Below are 22350 nucleotides of genomic sequence, written 5' to 3'. Positions count from 1 at the left end.
ACATTTTACAGGAACGCTATCTTTATCCATGTGAATAAAGTGGTTGAGTACTCTCATAGCTATTTATCATGTGGCTTTTTCAGGATCGTAGGCAACATTTTTTTTTTAACCTTTCTTGTTGTTTCCTTTCGTGATGCTTGTAGTGTGGCTTGTTCATTGGATTTATATCGCTGTCCTCTATACTGTGGAAGAAAGTTCACTGCCAGGAAGGGTTAAAACCCCATTGCCATCTGGAAACTCTCAAACTAGATGCAGAACTTGATGTAACTGGTAGAGCAAAAGCTATCAGAACCTGATCAGAGATGATCTTGTTGATGTTGGCACACTTGTTCCAATGCTTGTTTAGTACAGGAGCAGTTCTGTAATTGACTGGTTACGTAGACTGAGGACAAGTCAGCATGATTAGTACCACCTCCTGAGAATAAAGGCCCAGTTTTCAGTTCCCCACATCTGGAAGTCTGAGGGGATTCTTATATCAGATGGTTTCTCAAAGGGAAGTAGGACATTTAGCTGCATGGTTGGAAGCAGGAGTCAAACCCTAATAATACCATTTTTTCTCAAGCTCATCTGACAGTTGCAGGTGTTTCCAGAATACTGTTTGCTTTATTTTGGCTACTTTGTAGGTCCCTCTGTAGTGCACTTCTGTACAATAATTTTGGCCTGCTGTCAAAATTTTTCTGAGGATTAGAAATGTTGTCTTTTAAAGATTGATTATATTAACAAAAACCTGCTTCTCAGACTGCAAGGAATGTAAAAAACAAACAAACAAAACTCCTTTAGGGAAAGGTTTTCCTTTGCAACTTTTCGGTATTTTGGTGCAAACAATGTAGATGTTAGGATTTCTCAAAATCAATAATCATAGGATTTTTTATAATTGGAAGAAGGTAATGAGTTTGCTGTGTAACTGATATTGAGTTTGGTATACTTCAGAAAAAGTGTGCGCTGCTCTGATTAAGAATAGGTATGCGAAATAAGAACTGGTCTGGTTCCAATATATTGTTTAACTTGCTTCATAGATTTTGTCCAGTATAATTACTCTTTGTTGCAGTTCATTAGCCAATGAAATAGATCATAGTGATGTTCTGCCCTTGTAGAAGAGCAACAAATAAATATCTTTTAAAAGGATTTGGATGTATACTCTTTAGAAATTGTGCAGATTTTATCCATATTCTGACTTTTCCTCAGAATGAATTCTAACACATGAATGTGTTTTTTTTTTTCCTTTGTTGTAATTAGCGATAAATTTACATGAAGAATTTTGTGAAAGGAAATATGGCCAAGGAAACAGGCAGAATCTCATGTGCAACTGCTTTTATTCTTGGTTATACCAAAAGCTTCTTAAGTGATTTTGGGCAGATTGCTCAGGGACCATATGGTCTGCTCTTGAGTGCTTCACTCAGCTGTTGCAATGCTTAATTAGAAAGTGATTGACATATGGTTTGGAGCTCCTACCATAGGTGCTGAGGCCCTGTGCCTAGTCAATAAAGTGTCAGTAAACTATGAAAAGTTGTTCTGCTGACCTCCAGGAGACATCTTCCTCTTCTCATGATTTTTGAAAAACCTGGGAAACTTTTTTAGTGTGGTTAAGCCCTTCTTCTCACTAGCATAGAATAAATTAGTCATCTGATAGGAAATAAAAGATAGCACAGACAAGAGCTTAAACCCAGTGCTGCAGAGTAGATGCCTCCAGTATTTAAGAATCCTCAGTTCTGGTTTCCGCTGTAAGGATGTTCATGCACTTTATTCAAGTACTTCTTAACGCAAAGGGCATGGCCATTTAGGAAGAGAGGGCAGAGCTCAGGACCCATCCTAAAGAGAAAATACCTCATGTTCAACTATAGGCTCTGCTTCTTGCTGATTCCAATTCCTTTCTTTGTTGTTGTCTAACTTTTGTATGTGGTACTTGTGAACTTGCCTGAGGAGCAAAAAGAGCAGTCGGACACTTTTCTGTGCAGGAGGATCTAGCCTCCAGATTTCCCATTTGCAGTGAGTCTGCTAGATTCTTCTGTAAAAGGTATCGATGTCTTCCTTTGCTTCATGCTGTAACAGTTTGGTCTAAATTCAGTGTTGTCTGTATGTTATGCATAGGCTAACAATGTCTTTAAACTAAAAGAGGGGAGAATTAGATTAGAGGTTAGGAGGAGATTCTTCACTCAGAGGGTGGTGAGGCACTGGCACAGGTTGCCCAGTGGAGCTGTGGATGCCCCATCCCTGGAGGTGTTTGTGACCAGATTGGATGAGGCCGTAGGCAACCTGATCTAGTGGGTGGCATCCCTGCCTATGGCAGGGGGGTTGGAATGAAATGATCTTTAAGGTCCCTCCCAACCCAAACCATTCTATGATTGATAACTGGCTAGACTCTTCACAGGCACTCTCTTTTACTTTGGGATTACATCACTGTTTCAAACCAGACTAACTAGCTGACGTTATCTCTAAGAAATGCAATAGATGAATAGATGCCCAAGGAATCCTAATGAATGAAAACTTTCTGCTTTACATTTAATAGCTAGCTTTTTTTTTTTTTGTATAGCCAGATTTAAATACTGGGAACCAATTAAATCATTTTAAAACTGTTTTACCCACTTTGTCTTTGCAGCTGAAGTGTTATGATTAGTTTTTTATTTCAAAAGTATTTTCTTTCTCTTAGCTTTAGAAGTGAAGTATATAAAATGCTGAACTTCAAGAGTTGTGTACTTACAGCTGTAGTATAGTATAATTTAACTGATACAAAATACACTTTTCTAGTATGCCTTTGCCAGACTTTCTGCTGAACAGCAAATGGAAAATGGTTTCCAACTGGAGAGGATTTCCATTTTGCCAAGTATTAACATATTTTCTTTTTGAACATTATGCTTAGAGATATGGAAACATTATGTTAACAGTAGTCCTCATAGAATTTAGAGCTATTTTTGTTTTCAGAGATCTACAGAGTGTGATAAAACACTGTGGGAGAGAACTTTGTTAGCAGACTAAGTGACCTTTGCACTTTTTTTTTGCCTGCTCTTCTGAGCATTGCTGCATTGAGGATGCATGGCTGCAAGACCTCAGTGCAGCAGTGCATAGACACACATAAGACAGCTCTGAATGAACTATCTCAGGTACCAGAAGAAAAATATCTACACAAACACAGTACTCTACCATGGCTAATTAGCCATTGATAGCCCCAGAGGTTAATTTCTATATTCATGATTAATATTTAATGGGCAATGAGCAGTTTAGTAAAACTTATTTTTAAACATAATTAATATTGCATGCAGCAACAGCAACAGAGTAATACAATTTACATTAAATACTTCCAGTGTAATTTCTGCTGATTGTTTCTCTTCAGTTCTCTTTAGGGGCTCTGAATGTAGATCTTGCCTTAATGCAACTCGGCATGGTTTAAATGAACTGTAATATAGAAAATTCTATTCTGTCTTAATTAATCAGATAGCTTTATCCTATAGTTAAAGGAAATGTAATGAAATTATATGGTTAATAAATGTTTCTGTCAGTCATTTTTATTTCACCCTGCAGGTACAGATTTGTGGATCAAAATGATCCTACACAAAATACTTTAGTCAAAAAGTATAAGATTCTTAGGGTGGTATCATATTAGTGGTCAAGCTCATCCTTATGATGAATTGCCAAGTTCATTTTTTGCTAATAAAGTGCTGTATTATAGACATCAGATTCTCAAAATGATTGTTCCTTCATAGTAGCTTATTTTCGGGGAAAAAAAAAAAAGAAATACTGCTATTTTTAACTCACAGCATTTATACCAACATAGTGATGATCTTGTTTTTGCTCAGATGTAGCCTGTGTGTAATAAGGTTTGAGAAAGCAGAGAAATTTGCCCAGAGGACTTGTTATGGGATTGCTTGTAATTATTTTGATTGAAGAATTAGGTTAGACAGTGACTAGAAAAGGCAGAGGGAAATGGCTGTAATGTATGCAGACATTTTATGCATGGCATAAGTTTGGTAGCTTCAAAAATGAATTTAGACAGGAAAAATTGCTCCTGTCCCTTGTTTTTTATTTAGTAACTGTGCTAGACAGTCAGCAGGTATCAGCCCCTGACTGACCTCCAGTCGCTCCCAGGCACTTGTACAGATCCTCACAAACTGAGGATCTCTCCTGATTAAAATGTCCATCCTTATTTTGAGGAGAGAGGAGGTTTAGGAACAGATCTTGACCACATAATTGATATCAGATGGAACTACAAATTATGCTGAATATGCATATATATTATATTATGTAACATATTTATATATTCATATATATATATATACATACACACACACCATAAAAATGTGGAGCTGGAAAGTACATCAAGACATTCTGTAATTTCCCACTTGATTGAGGCAGACCAGATGATCTTAAATTATCCTATTATTGTTGGGAGTATGTTTCAGAACTCAGACCAGCCAGCTTCACACTTCCTTTCTCTGAAATACACCCCCATACGGTGATCCTTTCCTACAGCTTTCCCTGTACTCAGAAATCTTTCTTTTACACAATATCCGTGAAATTCCCATCTGTGCTTAACTAACATCAGATTTCTTATTTGCTTATGGGTTTTCCTTTTCTGCAAAGTTATCTAAGTTAGTTTGTAACTCAGATATTATCTAAATGTTGACCTAGACATTCAGGGTACAAAATCTTACAGCTTAACTGAGCACAGTAGGTCTTAGTCAAAGAATGCAGCACACAACTATAGAAGAATAATTTATCCATCACCTTCTGGAAAAGTGAAAGCACACTGAATCACCTGAGGTACCCTATTAGTCCTTACATTACCTTCTGATAGTTTTCTCTTGGCCAAGAAAATGTGAGCTCTTCCAAATGAGTGATCCAGTTTACTGTCGTGCTGAGAATGGCCTTTACATTCCCAGGGTCTGTACAGTCCCATCTCGCGATACAAGCATTATTTCACAGTGTGTTTCTAAATAGCAGCTACTGTGCTTCTAAGCATCGTATATTCTCTGTTGCCAAGACTAGTTTGCCACCAGCATAAACCTGTCTAATTTTAAACTATTTCAGGTATATTGCTACATTATGCTTCCCATGAATGTGCTGTAGACTTGTCCAAAGAGCAACTGCCTTCTTTTACATTAGACAAACCTGGGATAGTAAGTGTTAATTAATGGTGTTAATTCTATAACTTAGTATGCTCTAACTCAAGAGAGGAGGTAGAGAAGTAGAGACAAGAAGAAAATAATGCAATTCAGAGGTGCCAGTTGGAATAATTTTATTTATGAGACTTCAAAATTTGTCTTGTAATAGGCTATTCTGGAGAAAGATATAAATGAAAGAGTAGAAGTACAGGCAAGCCAAGAATTTATCTGAGTGTCAGTGATGGAAGCAAATTTCATTGCATCACTAAATAGTAGTATGTACACAGATTTGTTGATTTTTATAGATTCTTGCACGAGTATTTAATTCATTTGCGCTCAAACAGGTTCTACGACTGGCTCCAAATGATGGCTTTGCCAAAGTACATTATGGCTTCATCCTGAAGGCAGAAAACAAGATAGCAGAGAGCATACCCTATCTAAAGGTATTTTTCTTTTCTCATTTAAAGTAGATCTTTTACCGGTAGAAAAACATAATCAGAATGTATAAAATGTGCCAAGCTAGAAGCATTTTAATTACAAATTACAGTTTAAGCTAAGCATTGGTGTTGTATTGCTCTATCACTGCCAACAAACTGGAACAAGTTGTATACTGATATTTATCAATTCATAAATATCAAGTAACTGTTTTATTAGTCAGATAACCCTAAACACACAGCTATGATTCTCAAATTCTTTTGAGGCTGGCAATATGCTGCAAAGTAAAGGTTCTTGAAAGATCCAGAGAGGACATGTATATGTTTGAGTGTTTGGAGAGAAATACTACAAATAAAAGCTTAATTTAAAATAGCCATCTTTCTAAAATGCTTGTATATAGGGTTGGGGTCAAGTATCAGTCTTTGAATACACCTCTGTCTTGGAGTGAATGGGGGATTTGGCAAACCGATAGAATTTGTCAGTGGCTTTTTACTCATACGTTGTATTAATTCAACCTAAGTTCCTAGTTACCATGGTAGTTATATTTTATAGCCAATTTCATAGCCTGTCACTTGAATAGAGTTGATAAACTGTATACAGTGACCAAGTGAACACTGTTGAAAGTCCTATTAAAATTCTTTTAAACATTATTTTACATATGTATTATTATAATTGTTACTATTAGTTTTATTGCTATTATTATTTTAGGAAGGACTGGAGTCTGGTGACCCTGGCACAGATGATGGACGCTTTTACTTTCATCTGGGAGATGCCTTGCAGAGAATAGGAGACAAAGAGGTACACATTTAATACGGTCTTAATATAAGTCTGAATTTCTGGTGGACTGCAGAATCCAGAAAAACTTTACAGCACGGGCCCAATGTCGAAAAGTCATTAGTCCCTTTGAAATAACAATCCAGCGTGTGTGTAGAGGTCAAGATAAGCAACAGCAGAAAACCAAACCAACAACAACAATAAAACCTGCCATTTGCATGGTTATACAATCTCTTAGCATCCCTTATTTTTCCATAGAACTAGCCAAAACTATTGAAGCTTACATGGAGCTATTAGTACCAAGGGATGGAGAAACACGCACGCACACACTAAAAAATCAGAAATTCGTTGAATGCATTTTTGAAGTCTGTTTTCTGCTCCTACCACTTTTTGACAAAGATTTTTCCACCAGAGTCAAAATGCAGTGGCTTAAATATGTCACTATATAGAATTTCTCTCATAACTCTGATAAGTGTTCTGTAAACATTCTCTCTTTCCCAAAGTGGCCATGAGCATCAATGTCTGTGATACAAAAAGACCGTAAAAGGACTGAATGTGTGGGCTGTTATGATACTTGTTCAAACATTGAATTCATAAACAGATCAGAAAAATAGAAATTTGTTCAGCAGATCTTTTGCCCAATACAAATATATGCTACTGGAAACGATAAGCTTTTCTAATTTATTAATTGAGGAAAGCCAAATTTGAATGTGTGAATTAGTGCTACTGTCACAGTCGAGAAGCAAAGGGCATTTGTTGAAAACTCTTGCTGGTAATGAGCTACACTATGGGCATGAATTTAATAAAAACAACAAAACAACAAAAAAAGCCACCCTTGTGCACAGGTGAAAAATGTGAAAAAAACAAAAATGTATAGTGGTAAGAAATATGAAAATTGTTGCTTAACTAGTTTTCTAGTAGTACATCTGAAATATCGATAGGTAAAATACTGTAAAGAATGCTGACCACTTCACAGAATCACAGAATGATTGAGGTTGGAAGGGACCTCCAGAGATCATCTAGTCCCACCCCCCTGCTCAAGCAGGGTCACCTAGTGTCTTGGACCAGTAAATAGGCAGTTCTCCAGTAACAAATCAGACAAAGGGACTGTCATAAAGCCTACGTATGTGTTCTTTCTTGAGCCTAGTTCATCAAATTATTTTCATATACGTAGAATGTGGAACTTTTAGTACACTTTAAACAGATTATATGTCTAGAATATTGGAATGTAGCCATACCTGAATTCTAAGTTAAATCACCTTCTTTGAAATTACAGTAAAATATTCTTCCAATGAAGTTTCTTGAATTTAAAAGTTAATTTTCAAGTGAGAATTAGGTGGCCTCATTTTACACAGAGTCTGCTTTATCTATCTTTCTTTCTCTCCTTCACCCCTACCCCACCCCACATCATTGTCTGTCCTTGTCTTAACAGAAAACCAAAAAGGAAATCCCTTAATACTTCCATGGCATATTCCGGGTTGAATGATTAAGCCTAGAGCATCCCATTACAAAATTTCACTAAAGATACCACACAGATGTAATTAACATACATCAGCGCAATCCCTGAGATAACTATGTGTTAATGTTTATGGACTTGATGGTCAAATCTTCTGTAGAAGAAGCTTTATTCAATGGCAAATGAACTTCTTGGGATAGTGGAGACTGTTAAATTTATCTGTGGGAAGTTAAAACTTTTTTTTTAACTGACCTTCATAGGCTTACTGAACTTAAAGATTTAATCAAGGAGACAGATCAATATTCAAGCAACATGTAAAATTGCTATCACTGAAGGTTTGCTGAAGGTAGATATTCGTCTATTAGAGCTAAATTAGGAATTATGAAAGTGGTCTTGGTAAGTTGTAGGGAAACAGCATTGAGTATATAACCTTTCCAACTATAATTTGGTAAAGTGCCAAATTGATTAAAACAACAACAGAATACATTGTAGAAGGTATTGCAGAACAAAGTGTTGTTCACAGAGAATGTATGAATTGAATGCTTATCAGACAATTTATTTCCTGGCAAATAAGATATACTCTTGTGTCTGTCCTGTACAGGACAGTGGTCATTATTTAGTCTTTCCACTGCCAAGATCTGCATGTGAAGAGAAAGGTTCTTTTATGGAAACTCAGGACTGGAAAGGATGAGTGGGATAATTGTACCCTATACCGTCAAAGGCAATCTCATAGTACAATTCTTCTAATAAATAAGGATTAACAATATTATATATAATGATTATAGCTGATGGATCTTAAAGAACAGCAACATTCATACTTATCTGTCAGTGGCTGAGAGAAGCAATTCACCCCCCTTCTCATTTGAGCTAACTCCAAACACTGCAAATAAATTCATACAGTGAGCCTAAACAATCTATTGTTACCCCATTGCTATTACAACTTATGTCTTGAGGAACGTATACTATAAGTCATAATGCTTCCATTTCAGAGGCTTAACCAAGATATGATCAAGCTTTATAGATATACTGTGTATTACCCAAAGGTAATATGTAATTTTTTTGACCAATACATTTTAAGAAGCTTATTTAGAGAAAAAGATGAAATCTTCTATATTGTCTGCTGTTATTCTGTTTATCCACGGTGCTTTTCCTTACTTCAGATACATAGAGTAAGACAACATTCTACTGCAACCTTTCCTTCATACTTCAATAGTCATAAATATCAGAGTACCACATTCTCTGAAAGCTTGGAGAAAATTTAGACTCTCAAAAATAATCTATGGTTACAGTATAAAAGGTTATGCAAATATTTGAAAACAAAAATACCATAACTTATTTCTTACCTTGTATCTGAAAGAAAAGATCTATAGGTAAATGTATAAGATGACACTCGAGGTTTTTTTTAGAAATAATCTGTTATGTGAAGAATTTTCAGTAGTTTTTGTTTACTTTACTGTATGATTGCTAATACTAAGTAAGTCATAGTAAGACACAGTGTTCTCATGACAGCTTGTATCCAAAAAATATTTTGGTTTTACTTCTACTTTACTGGCTTCAAGGAGGGCATAAATAATATGCAGATATGAATGTCTTCTCCTAGAATAGGCTTATTTGGTTGTACATTTTACTTTCCATTAACACACATACATGAGGTGATTCTTCTTAACTTAAAAGTTAGTATTGTGCTTTTTGCCTCAGTAAGCCTTTAATAGTTTTTTAGCCTTTGTATCAAATGTGGGCAGATGAATGAACAACTGGCATTTGCTCTTGAATTAGAATAGAAGAAGGGACTCTGAAATGCAAGTAATAAATAGTCATGCAGGGGAACTACCATACAAGAGGACTGTTGGGGATAGTGTTTTTCAGTTGTTTAGTCCAGATTTGCAAGTTCCTGTTGGAAAGAAAAGTGTAGAGTTTGGTTTTGTGTGTGTGTGTGTTTTGTTTGTTTGTTTTCTTTTCTTTTGAGAACTTGGCAAGGAGGTGGGTACAGCCAGGGAAAGAATAATAATGTGTGGGAGAGTACGAACTGGAAGTACAAAATTGATATTATAGGCTGTCTAATGTGGAGCGAGACAATAAATATCAGATTAGGTGAAGAAGTGGGAGAGCTTGGTCTGAGTTTGGATGTGTGACACTTCGCTGAAGGAGATTTGGAAAGGGAAGGTGTGAATTTCAAGTTGTATAGCTAGAGAGGGACTCTGGACGATCCCAGGTAATGAGGTTTTTGGATGATTTCTGTTTAGAATGGAAATTGCTGCCTGCTTCTTTCCTGTTTTGAATTTCTTGTCCTTCTATCTCCCTGCTTAGCTGACCTGGCATATCTTTTTTTTTTTTTTTATTATTATTATTATTTTTGTTTTTGCATTGTCTTTAAAAAAAAAAAAAAGCAATGCTGGACAGGAGGGAGATATTTGTATGTAGCTTCCTCTGTTCATGGACCACTGTTACTCTTGTTTGACCTCTTCTTTCCAAGCATTATCTGCTTTCTTTGCAGGAGCTCCTTTTGCAGCTGATATAGAATGGTAAAGCAAGTTGTGGAAAGGGAGAGTGAGATGAACTAAGGCCTGGCATTGAGCGTCAGTAAGCTTTTACTACATGAAATACGGGGGAAATAAGCAAAATGAGTAGCATCAGCTCAGTTCTGGTGTGAGAACAAATATTTAAAGAAAACTCAGAAGTATATATGCAATCATATAACAAAGTCAGCACTGTTTTCATTGCCACAGCATCCCTGTTGGTAGTAGAAGGGAGCCATTTAATTTTTATTAAATTATTAAATTAAATCTTTAATTCATAGGTAAAAATGAAGCGTTGAGAAACCAGGGCTGACCAAGAAGACAAACAATTGTATCTCCCAAGTCCAAGGAGAACACCTAGGTTACTAACCGATATTGTGGTGTGAATGACTGTGAGATTATCCTGTTTTGCTAATGTTGAGCCAGACAGCTGTGTCTGACTGATGTATTTTAGGATTGTTGGTTTTTAGGATTGTTGATTTTCATTTTTTCCCCCCTATTTTTCCCCCTTATTACTGTACGTTAGGAGGATATCCCCAGCATCCAAATAGATAGCCTATTACCTTACCAAAGGAGCCTAAGTTTTTCTATGGCATGTTAGCTGATATGAATTTGTTTGATAACAAATGCAATCTCCTAGGCATACAAGTGGTATGAACTTGGATATCAAAGAGGTCATTTTGCATCGGTCTGGCAGCGCTCCCTCTACAACGTCAAGGGACTGAAAGCTCAGCCTTGGTGGACAGCGAGGGAAACTGGTTATACTGAACTGGTGAAGGTAAGGGTGTTTGTTTCTGTTTACTTCTATTTCTTTTCTTTTTTAATAACAACTGTAATGTAAGGTGCAAAGCAGAGAAAATACTCATAAGGTCTGAATTGTTGCCTGTGAGTACCATACACCAGTCTCAGACTGAGCCCAAGTTTTAACTAAGATACTATAAAATGAGCTTAGATGTTTTAATAATTGATGATGAGGACATTACTAAATACAAAATTTTCATGGTAGACTACTGCAATGTTTTAAATGCAAAATAATGTCAAACTCTGCTAATGGCTGGGACATCCATTGTGAATTTTTTACTTAGTCAGAAAAAGCTGTGCTCTTTGTCCCTTATATAATACTTGGTGACTTCTTTGGGATCTCTTAATTGCATAAGATAAACAAGTGTAAACTTGTCTCCCGGTGATGGATTCAGCAAAAGATAATGACATAAAAAAACTTTAAAGAACTAAAATTCTATTTGATATAAAACATGTAGTTTGTTTACTATTCATAGTAATAATTTATATTTTCAAAATTGCATATTTTTGAAACTAGAGATCCCTAGGCAAATCTTTCATAATTTGAAAATAATAATAACAGTAATAATTTTTTTTAAAAGGGGAGGAAGTACCCATTTTGCATATGCTTTGAATATTAACGTGGTTTAACAAAATTCTTCTGCACAAATAATTTAAAAACAAATGCTTCTTTGAAGAGACAGTTTCACTCAGTGTGTTTGTTTCATTATGCTTAGTTACATAACATGTTAGAAACCTACTGTGAAAGAATTATTATTTTTAAAGAAATTTAAAAAGTTTACTCCTTGTTATGGTTCTGATGGCAGTATAAATGAGGTTAGGAAACTTAGATTAAAGAGTAATTACTCAACTGTAATCTCACTCTTGGAAAAAAAAAAAAAAGCTTTGTGGACTAGCATGTGGTAAAATTTGAAACGTGCATGTGTTCGACTCATTCTTGAGGTATGTGTAAAAATAAGTACTTCCTGACATAAAGGAGGTAGAGGGACTTGGAGCCTCTTGTACTGTTGCCAAACAAAAGGAAAAGAATGCATATCATATTAATAATGTTTTAAAGGTGTCTGCAGTGATGTTTTAGTGACACTTACATGTAGAGCATCCAAACCTCTAAATCACAGAGGTAAAGGTGTGTGCCCCCCCCCGCCATTGGTGGGAGCGACAGTCAGCTTTGAAGGATGAAAAAAATTGAATTTCCTATTATAAAATGGCCAGGGCTCCACCTTGAAAGAATTTTTTTCAGGTGTATGGGATCATATGTAGAGGACTTGGTTTGGATCAGCATTCTGCATGTCTCGTAGAAGAACATTTTAGATGAACCACATAGTTAGAAATTCACCCTGATCTCCACAGCAAAACTGCCTCTCATAGGTGCTGCTTTAATGTTTCTTATTCAGTATACCAAAATAAGAATTTGAAAAATAAAACTGGAACTGCTGCGTTTGAAGCTTCTTTACTCCATTGTACTAAGAGTTTTTGTGTTAAATTTTATGTGTTTTATTAGTAAGGTCATCAAGTCTGACTGCTGATTTATTTACATATGTATCTCAATATGAGGGGCCAACAAGTTTTACATTTTTCAAGATACCTTTCAAAGTTGAAAGTATAAATCCAAACTATAAGTTATCAGAAAAAATATATATATTTGCATTGTTGTGTTTCCCCCATAACTCAAAAAGTACTTGAATTTGTGCAAGAGAGCAGGCTCAATTCTAATACTGATAAACACTTGCAAGTGCAAATTTGAAGTAGCATTCTGCACAAAGTAGAAACAATCTTTGAAGACATTTGTTTTATTGATTTCTGAAACATTCAAGCCTCTGTATGTGCTTTAGTTATTAAGAAAAAAAAAATCTACATTCCGCACAGCAAAAAACAACCAGCAATTATTTCTTGCTACTTCATCTCTTTACATTCCTCTTCCATTCGTGCAGAATGTGTGGGAAATGCTTCCAAATCCAAATGATGGAAGTTGACATTGAAAATTTCTCCATGAAGGACAAAGCATTGGAAGCCTGGACCCTCTCTCCCTGTATTTCACCATTTGTTGTTGAATATGAACAAACTCCTTTCAATATTTTGGTAGCTTAACAGTGCTAATGGAGGATTTATTTGTGGCTAGCAGAGGCGATGCTAAAGGTTCTCTGCCATACTCTGATAGCTCTGTCTTTGCTCATTCTGTTAACCAGCACAGCTGTAGTCAGTAACGTGTTAGAGCACAGACCTGGCTTGATTATGTTATAAAGAATGAGAATGTCTCAATAACACTTAAAAGGAGGTGTATGATGGTGGTAAATCCTGGTTAATGTTACTATGCTGGCAGCAGTAGATCTCTCTCGCTGCCTGTTAATGCTTAATTTTTTTGTGTGTTGTGTTATTATGTTATTTTTGTAGTTTTCTTGAAAGAATGGGAAGGAGGGCCTGATTTCTCAGAGAACGGAAACTATAAACCTTTAAATTAGGAAACATATCAAGTGATTTATGTAGATGTGTTCTGCTAATTTTCTGATCTATGGTAGTTCAGGACTTTGGAGAGTCAAGAAACTCTTGTTTGAGCTCAGCTAAAAGGAAACCTTGCTTTTATCTTAGAAAACCTATCCTCCTCCCTTGGGGCAATTAGCTTTCTTCTGCAAGTGTTACAGAGTCATTGCATCATCTCTGGTATCTTTTATGGAACCTTGGTAGAGCATTCTTTTGTATTCTGGTACTCAGTTAATAAATGAATAAATAAAAGCAGCACAAAGCTATTGGATCCTAGACACTTTTCACCAGGCTGAAAACAATGCATAGAAAATGACCTAGGTAAATTTGTCCTTTTTTTATGTTGTGTCTTTTGATTTTGGAAATGACCCAGAGGATGCTTTGCCAACAGCATACTACCGTGAATAGCTTATTGATTAAAGTAGATCATGTATCATCAATTTTCATTGATTGTTTAGATTTTATTAGTTAAAAATTTCAAGTGCAGCAAGAAAAGCACAGAAAGAGAATGAAAGTACTGGCAACAGCACAATCCATGATGTTTTCTGTAGACTGACAGCTAGGGCTCAATTGTTTGGCTACTAAAATCTAAACCTTCATATTTGATGGCAAAAATTAACTAAACTGTGCATTTAAAGTGTGGCTGGATGCCTTAAGGAAGCCTTGTGTTGAAAAGAGCAGAGATAATGCTTATGCATGCTGATGTTTAACCACTGTGAGTGACCAGATTAGTGCAAGGACCCTATTTGGGATGGCTTTAAATACTGACCTTTGCCCAGAGGTGTTGGAGGTCCCCAGCCAATGCACTGTAACGGTCATGAATACTTTCTTACTCTGTATTGGTAACAAAGTGAAATGGAGTGGAGACACTACCATGATTTTATTTTATAGTCCAATGGATTGAAATGCACATGTGGTCAGTAGTTATGCCTCACGTGAGGGGTAGTAAACTCTTAATCTCTGTCTGTGGCATTTATGACCATACCTTGAAAAAGGTTTGACAGCACAGAATAAGGATTTTTTGATATAATACAGTCACACATAAAAATAAAGCAATATTAAGAAATCCCTATTTAAATACAATAATTTCTTTGCCAATAAAATCTACACTATTACCAGATGTAAAGCAACTGTAAACTTACATTATTGTTAGGAACTGTGTTTAAAAAGCCATATGGAGGTTTATGGGAATCAGCTGGTAGGAAACAAGTACATATGCTCCAAGTGCTGCTTGCCACCTGATTCTTCACTTGAAATCAAGATTTGCACCAAACACAATATGAATCTGTTGCAGCCTGAGGCTTGCGTCCCTACATATTATGCAGCATGAGCGTATTTAGCTTTTTTTCTGTAGATGCTAGCTCTTGGTTCAGTAGCCTGAAGTCCACGTCCTGGACTTAGCCACTATGTTTTAATGGTGTTATCCATTCCTGCCCTTTGATGTTGGCCTAAGAGTCTGTAAAATCAGGGATATCAAGGCTGAGCTGTGTTTGAACCCGTGTAACTCTCCCCTTCCTTTCTACATAGGAGTTGCCTATCGCTCATAGTAAAGCATTATCAGTATGTGTTACAGGTGGGGGTCCAGTTTCTCATGAGTACAGAGAGACTATTGATTTCAGTGGCAGTTGTATCTAAAACCGTTGAAGAGCTGGCTCAAAATCAATGATATGTATTCAAATTGCTTTGTATCCAGTGTACTAGGGAAGGAGCTTTAAAAGGCAAGGACAAACACACAACTTTGCAGGTTGACTTTCAGCCTGTCACTTGTGGAAAATTTAGAGGTGACAAAGCTGCCATTATGTGCATCTCCTTGCACCACCAGTGCTGTTCATGCATCTTTTTGTTTGTGTGGGTGAAAGCTCCTTCTTACCTTCTTGTTTTTCAGGAGAAGGGTTAGGAGTTAGAGGAAACAGAGAAGCACTTGTAATGTCTTTCAAAGTTTTCCAATTTTGTTGATCTGTATCAGTTTAAATTGAAACCTATATAAATGCAAGTTTTTCATTTCTCTTTCTCTTCTTCATTTCTTCTTTCTCTTCTGCAGCCAGTACAAATTCAGGTATGCAAGCTGGTATTTCCTTGTGTAGAAACGATAGTGCTGAATCAGTACCAGCGCTGTTCCCCTGTTCATCTCTGATTAGATGGAAATTTTCAGTCTGTTTTGTACCCTGCATTTCAGAAAAAAAACAGTTTTAGGAAGATATTCTTGAAAATGTTTCTACTTAATGTTAATTGTTAAAGGAGTGTTATGGGAACTCATCAGTGGGAGAGAAGAGGATGAATGCAGCAGGAAAAACAATGAGTGCTTTTCCCCTTTACTGATGGATGAGAGAACGCAATTTGCTAGGAAGAAAAAGAGTACTGAAATAACACCAGCACAATCCTAATTTTCATAGATCTTAGCCTTTTTAGGCTTGCTGTACTGGGAGATGGTCACCGTATTATAGACATCATGTTCTAGCCATGGCTGTTTTCAGAACCATTTATGATATATCAATGTACCACCTACTTTGCAGGATCAGCTTAACTTTTAATTGAAAAAAAAATGAAGTGGAAAATGCAACTGTTTAAATGGTGAAAAGCTAATAACCATATGGCTGAAAAGGGGCAGTTATATTACCTCGTCTGACCTGTGTTACAAAGATTTTGGAGTTTTACTCAGCTTTACGCATCATATAAAGAGGCAATGTGGGAACACACTTTAGCCTATTTTCAGTTTGAAATTGATTGAAAGTGTCTTACAGAAGCGCTTTGTTCAAGAGCACAAAGGAAAAATGAAAACTATTCACCAAAAATATGGTTTAGTGAGTAACGTAAGCAGCTGAGAAATGGAAGTCACATCATTATTATCCAGATCCATTGTTACACAGTGGGTTTTTCATTTATCTTCCTGTAACATTAAAATGACTTATTACTGGTAGAATACAAGGTTTCTAATGTACCTGATTTCTACAAGTAGAATGTCCTAAGGCAGCAGAGAACAAAAATCTTAATTCCACAGTCTTGTGGGTTTGGTATGTATGAAGTACACGGCAGCTTACACATTTTTAATGGTTGTATCCATAAATTGTCACCTGGCATTTCAAGTTGTATTTGATCTCTTCCAATAGCATCAGAATGTGCAAGTGAATCTTTGCAAACCTTTCTGAAGGTTTAAATCATAACTGTCAACTTAAGTAGCATGTTTGCATTTGTCCTCTTTGAACTAGGATGTTCTGTCAACACTTGGAGTTTCAGGTTATGTGAGTAGTTTTCTAGTCTCAAGAGTGCTTCCAGGTAGCATGTGCTATGTTTAAGAAGATCAATACTCTTCTTAGCTTGCAACATAAAATGATCTGTTAAAGAGCCCTTAGGCTAATCAGAAAGCAAGTTAGTGAGGCCTAATCTGCAAGAGGCTGGGGATTACTGAAATTTTACAATACAAATGTAACTGAATCTGAAGAATACTATGAAAGTTGGGTTTCCTGCCTTAACTTGTCATAAGGGAATTGACATAAGGAAACTTGATAATGATGAACTCTTTTTTTTTAAAGTACTTTTAAGTTAAAAAAAAAAAAGTTAATAATGGTGGGAAAAAAATAAGACACTAAAGCAAAATGCAGTAAGTTCTCAGTGAATTAACATGGCTCTCACAACAGTCCTTAGAAAAAAATTGGAAACTTATTCGGGATGAGGGGCTTGCTGTGATGGATAAGAAAAAAAGCCTCTTCTTGCCTGAGGATGAGAATCTGCGAGAAAAGGGAGACTGGAGTCAGTTTACTTTATGGCAACAAGGTAAAGCATTTTGTATTTCTCTTTCCCTAGTTTCACTTTCTCACATTAATATAGTGTAATAAGGAATATCAACACAGTTTTTCTGGAATAGTTTTTTAAATCACTGTACCTATTATTTAAGTCTGCAGAAGAAAGGATCTGATAAAATAGTGTCTGAGACCCCAGCAACAGTGAACAAGAATTCTTAATTCTAAACCATGTAGCCCATGAGCACTTCTAAGAATCCCTTGAGGGTAATACTAATTTCCTGGCAAAGCTGCCAAAATTTTGCATGGTAATGCATGTGCAGATCAGCCTGAGGGAAGACAGAAAAGCAGAAGAAGACATATCCTCAATATTGTGTTGCCAGCTAGGTGAGATCCGTCATTCAGAAATGGTATGGGCAAATAGAATATGAGCTTTAATAAGCCTGCTGTTTTGTCTCTGAGCTTTGCAGTGGGAGGCTCAATTACTGGAATGACCTGAACTTCTTAAAAGACTTTACACGTGAAAGAGTACTGTAAGATAAAATATTAAAAGCCAAGGTATACAAAAATATAATCAGATGTTGAAATGGTATCATATTGGTGGCATTTTTTGTCTTTTTAATGATTATACTTTAATGATCTACTTAATCATTAATAAAAGTATAACCATACTTTTAGAATCATGTTTAAAATGGTAGAAAGCCTGCTTCTCACAAATAATTCAAAAGCAAAGAAGTGGCAGGCTACTCTAATATTATAATATGTAAGCATTTGCTGTTGCATAATTTGTAAAATGTGTATGATATTATTTACCTCTTTTGGTGTCAGCTCTTTGACAGCTTTGTTGCTGTTCTGCAAAGTAGAAAACAAGGGACTGTTTGTTCATTGCACTTTTGAATGTTCGATCTCTTATTTTCACCAGGAAGAAAAAACGAGAATGCTTGCAAAGGTGTTCCGAAAACTTGTGCTTTATTGGAAAGATTCCCAGAAGCTACAGGCTGCCGAAGAGGGCAGGTACCTGGCAAACTTCTTCATTTTTGCGAATCCCTAAAGCTGTGAGAAGGTGATGTTAAGAAATTTGTACAGAGGAATGTATGACCTTAATATATTCAATGATGGCTCAGACACACAATGAAGTTAATACTGTAATAGCCTTCAGCAAATACGAGAAAATATATTAGCTGAAGCTCTTCTATGGAATTTTTAGTAAAACCGTTTTCCCTTGTGATCACAGGGAGCTCATGTTGGGTAAGTAGTTATTTACCATGGGTCAACCGATAGTAATAACTTACTAAACCTAGTCCTAAGTGGCTTAAGAGGTCATCACAGTCAGTACAGCTAACCCCAAGTAAACTGTCACACCACAGCTGAAAATAGATCTATGCCAGAGAGGAAAGTTACTGTTTTCTTCATCATTTTTTTCATCCCAGTATGCCAGGGTAAAACTTGTCAGAGTTTTACTTTACAACCATAGTATAACCTGTGTGTGATTCAGGAATGTTTAAATATTTGTATAATACTTGAGTAGAGTGCGCACACACACACACATATATATATGAGACTCACAGAAGTTTCTAGACTGATCTGCGTGGGCAGATAGCATACATGGCAGTAATCATTCCACAATGCAAGTATTATTAGGGTTATAAAAGTATTTCTGTGGGGTATGAATAACTTTTCTGCATAGCCAGCAGTAGCAGTTATTTGGGTTGCTTTAGGGTCTGACAGGGCAATCAAGCCTAACGTATCTCACTGTAGCAGAGGCAGCAGAATAGAGCATCCGTGTTCACCCCAGCCACTGGAGCTTATTGCTTGCTGTTATAAGGAATTGCTGGTAAGATGAAACCTCAGATGGTGGGAACAGCTAAGGCATTAGATACACATTCTCTTGTGCTCATTTTGTTGAAGCTGGAGAGCTAGCAATGTCCTAAAATACAAGATTTATCAAAGATACCTTGTCCGATCCTGAAATGCAGATTTCTCAGTTGAAAAGGTGCTTCTCACCACTGTTACGCGATATTCACCCTTCTTGTTCATTGGGTTGTAGAATCACAGAAAGGGAAGGGACTTCTGGAGATCTTCTAGTCCACCCGCTTTTCAAAGTGTGGTAAACTGGAGCATGTTGCTCAGGGCACTGTCCAGTCAGGTTTTTGAATGCCCAAGGATCGAGACTCTACAATCTCTCTGGACAACGTGCTCGAGTGTTCAATTGCCCTTGCAGAAAAAACAGGTGTTTTTTTCTTAAGTTTAAATGGAATTACCCATATTCCAAAATCTGTGTGCATTGCCTCTTTGCTTTTAATTGGATACCACTGAGAAGAGTCTGGCTCCATCCTCTTCACTCTTCCCATCAGGTATTTATATATATTGATAATATCCCCGCTGAGCTTTCTCCTTAGGCTGAGCAGTCCCAGCTCTCTCAGCCTCCCCTCATATGTCAGGTGTTCCAGTCCCTTAATCATGTTTGTGGCCCTTCACTAGACTTGCTCCAGGATGTCCATGTTTCTGTTGTAGTGGATAGCCCAGAACTGGGCGCGCAAGATGTCTCACCAGTTCTGAGGGGATGGATCACCTCCCTCAAACTGCTGGCAGGGCTCTGCCTAATACAGCCCAGGAGGCTGTTATCTTTCTCTGTTGCGAGAACACATTGCTGGCTCACGTCCAAACTGTTCTCTACGAGGAGCCTGAGCTCTTTTTCTGTGAAGTTGTTTTCCGGACAGTTGTTCTATAGCTTGTAGTACTGCCTGGGGTTACTCCTCCCCAGTGCAGGACTTTTCATTTCTCTTTGTTGAATATCATGAGATTCCTGTTTGCTCCTTTCTCCATCTTGTCAAGGTTCCTATGAATGGCAGCAAAAAACATTTGGTGTATCAACCCTTTCTCCTCAATTTCCTGTCCTTGCCAAGGGATGCACTCTGTCCCATCATCCAGGTCATTAGTGAAGCTATTAAACAGTGTTGGACCCAGTATTGAGCCTTGGGGTATACCTCTGGTGAGCTGGAGTTTGTGTTTTGATCACAACTCCTTGAACCTGGCTGAACTGCCAGTTTCCATCCCCTTCACTGTCAGTTTACCTAGTTTCTACTTCATCAGTTTGTCAACGAGGATGTTATTCTACAGACAGTGTCAAAGTCTTACTAATGTTGAAATAAACAATACCCACCAATCTTCCCCTCATCCATCAAGCTAGGCATCTTACTGTAGAAAGCTCGTTAAGCATGGTTTCCCATTCATAAATCCATGCTGACTGCTCCCAATCACCTTCTTTTCCTTCATGTGTTTGGAAATGGCTTCCAGGATTATTTACTGTCACTGAGATGAAACTGACTGACCTGTAGTTCTTCAGATCGTCCTTGTTGCCTGCCTTGAAGACAGGAACAACGTTTGTTTTCTTCTAGTCCTCAGGAACCTACCCTGCTTACCATGACATTTCAGAGGTTGTGCGTGGATTCATGACATCAGTAAGTTCCTTCGCCACTCACGGGTAAAACCCATCAGGGTCAACGAAACAATTTGTTGAGTTTGTCTAAATGTTTCCTAACCTGTGGGTAAGTCTTTGTTTCAGGCTTATCTGCTGTTCTGAGGTGCCTGGGATTCCTGAAGGTCAGTCTTACCAGTAAAGACTGAGGCAAAGAAGGCATTTAGTGCCTCAGCCTTTTCCATGTCCTTGGTCATCAAATCTCCTGCCACATTCAGCAGCAGAGCCATCTCTAGACCCATTTTCCCCAGACTTTCTTTTATTGATGTACCAGTAGAAACCTTTCTTGTTGCCTTTTGCTTTCATCTCCAGATTCAACGCCAGATTATCTTTGCCTTTCTTAGCCTCTTCCCTGCACACACACAGTGTCTCTGTATTCTTCCTGATTGATCTAACCATGCTTTCTTCTCTTGTGTGTATTCTTTCTATATTTCAGTTTTTCAGGATCTCCATGCTTCCTGCACATAGGGATAAACTGTTCTTGAGGTTGGAGGAGGTGATCCTTAAAAATCAACCTATTGTCCTAGACTACTCTTCTCTCCAGCAGTGTATCTCATGGGATTTTTTTCAGGAGACCAAGTCTGCCCTCCTGAACCCTGTGGGTAGTGATCCTGCTTTTTGCCTGTCTCCCTCATCTTATGAACCTGAACTCCACCATCCCATAGTTGCTGCAGCCAAGACTGCCAGTGACTGTCACAACCCTGTTGTCATCTGAGAGGGGCCACCAGCTAACACACGACTTGTGCCTCCTGTGATCCATCCTTTTAAACAAGTGCATCTGTAAATCTTTCCATTTCATCCAATTCTGATTATTTTAAACAAAATAAAAAGTATGCACATGCACACCGCAAGACTTGCTTTTTGTAGTATTGTACACCTTCAGGATGTGAAATCAGTCAGTTGTTGCCGAGACTAACAAAAGGTGACATTGCAGTTTTGGTTGGTCCTCGTGGATGAGATGTTATGAAGTCCTGAACGTGTAGCAGTATGCTTGTGAAAATGGCTTTGCTGAAGTCCTCTCTCTCTTCTTGCAGATTAAGTATTCTGTAATGCATCCAGGGACTCATGTATGGCCCCACACAGGGCCCACCAATTGTCGGCTAAGGATGCATTTGGGCTTGGTGATACCTAAAGAAGGCTGCAGAATTCGGTGTGCCCAGGAAAACAGGTATTCCACCCTCCCTCCTCCCCCCGACTTTGGTCATTCATTTTCCCCCACCTTTCTCAATCCTGAGAAGTTGTGGTGCTGCATGTAATAAAAAGAAGAGAAGACAAAAAAAAAATGTTTCACTGATCAGGAGGTGCTGTATATTTCATTAAACAGGCAACCTACACCCTCACTCTTGCTACAACATATAAATGTCAGTTGTCAAACAATGCCAGAAGGATCTTTGGAAACAAAGCTGCTCTTTTCTGCTATAGTGTGGAAATAACATTGTTTTTAGTCTATGAAATGTCTGTGTTTACATTTACAATGCCAATCTAATATACTTGCCAACAGAGGTGTCCATTTTATTTTATTTTATTTTATTGATTTTATTTTTTGCCTTAGAATTCTTCACTTATTCAGCAAAAGCTG

The 22350-nt window shown here is 37.3% G+C and overlaps 1 protein-coding gene across 10 annotated transcripts in view; it reads left to right on the top strand.

Annotated features, from left to right (window-relative positions):
- The window catches only part of ASPH (aspartate beta-hydroxylase), a 115164-nt gene that overhangs the window by 83127 nt on the left and 9687 nt on the right, over positions 1–22350 (top strand). For all 10 annotated transcript variants that reach the window (XM_080579418.1, XM_080579417.1, XM_080579416.1 and 7 more), the window contains 6 exons: positions 5441–5539; positions 6240–6329; positions 10918–11055; positions 17192–17327; positions 18216–18307; positions 21806–21939. In XM_080579418.1, the coding sequence (XP_080435544.1) occupies positions 5441–5539; positions 6240–6329; positions 10918–11055; positions 17192–17327; positions 18216–18307; positions 21806–21939 (689 nt within the window). The remainder of the gene's footprint in view (positions 1–5440; positions 5540–6239; positions 6330–10917; positions 11056–17191; positions 17328–18215; positions 18308–21805; positions 21940–22350) is intronic.

Source organism: Anser brachyrhynchus (genome assembly GCF_964034855.1).
Source record: "Anser brachyrhynchus genome assembly, chromosome: 2".
Classification (NCBI taxonomy): Eukaryota; Metazoa; Chordata; class Aves; order Anseriformes; family Anatidae; genus Anser; species Anser brachyrhynchus.
This window is presented reverse-complemented; position numbering and strand designations above follow the sequence as displayed.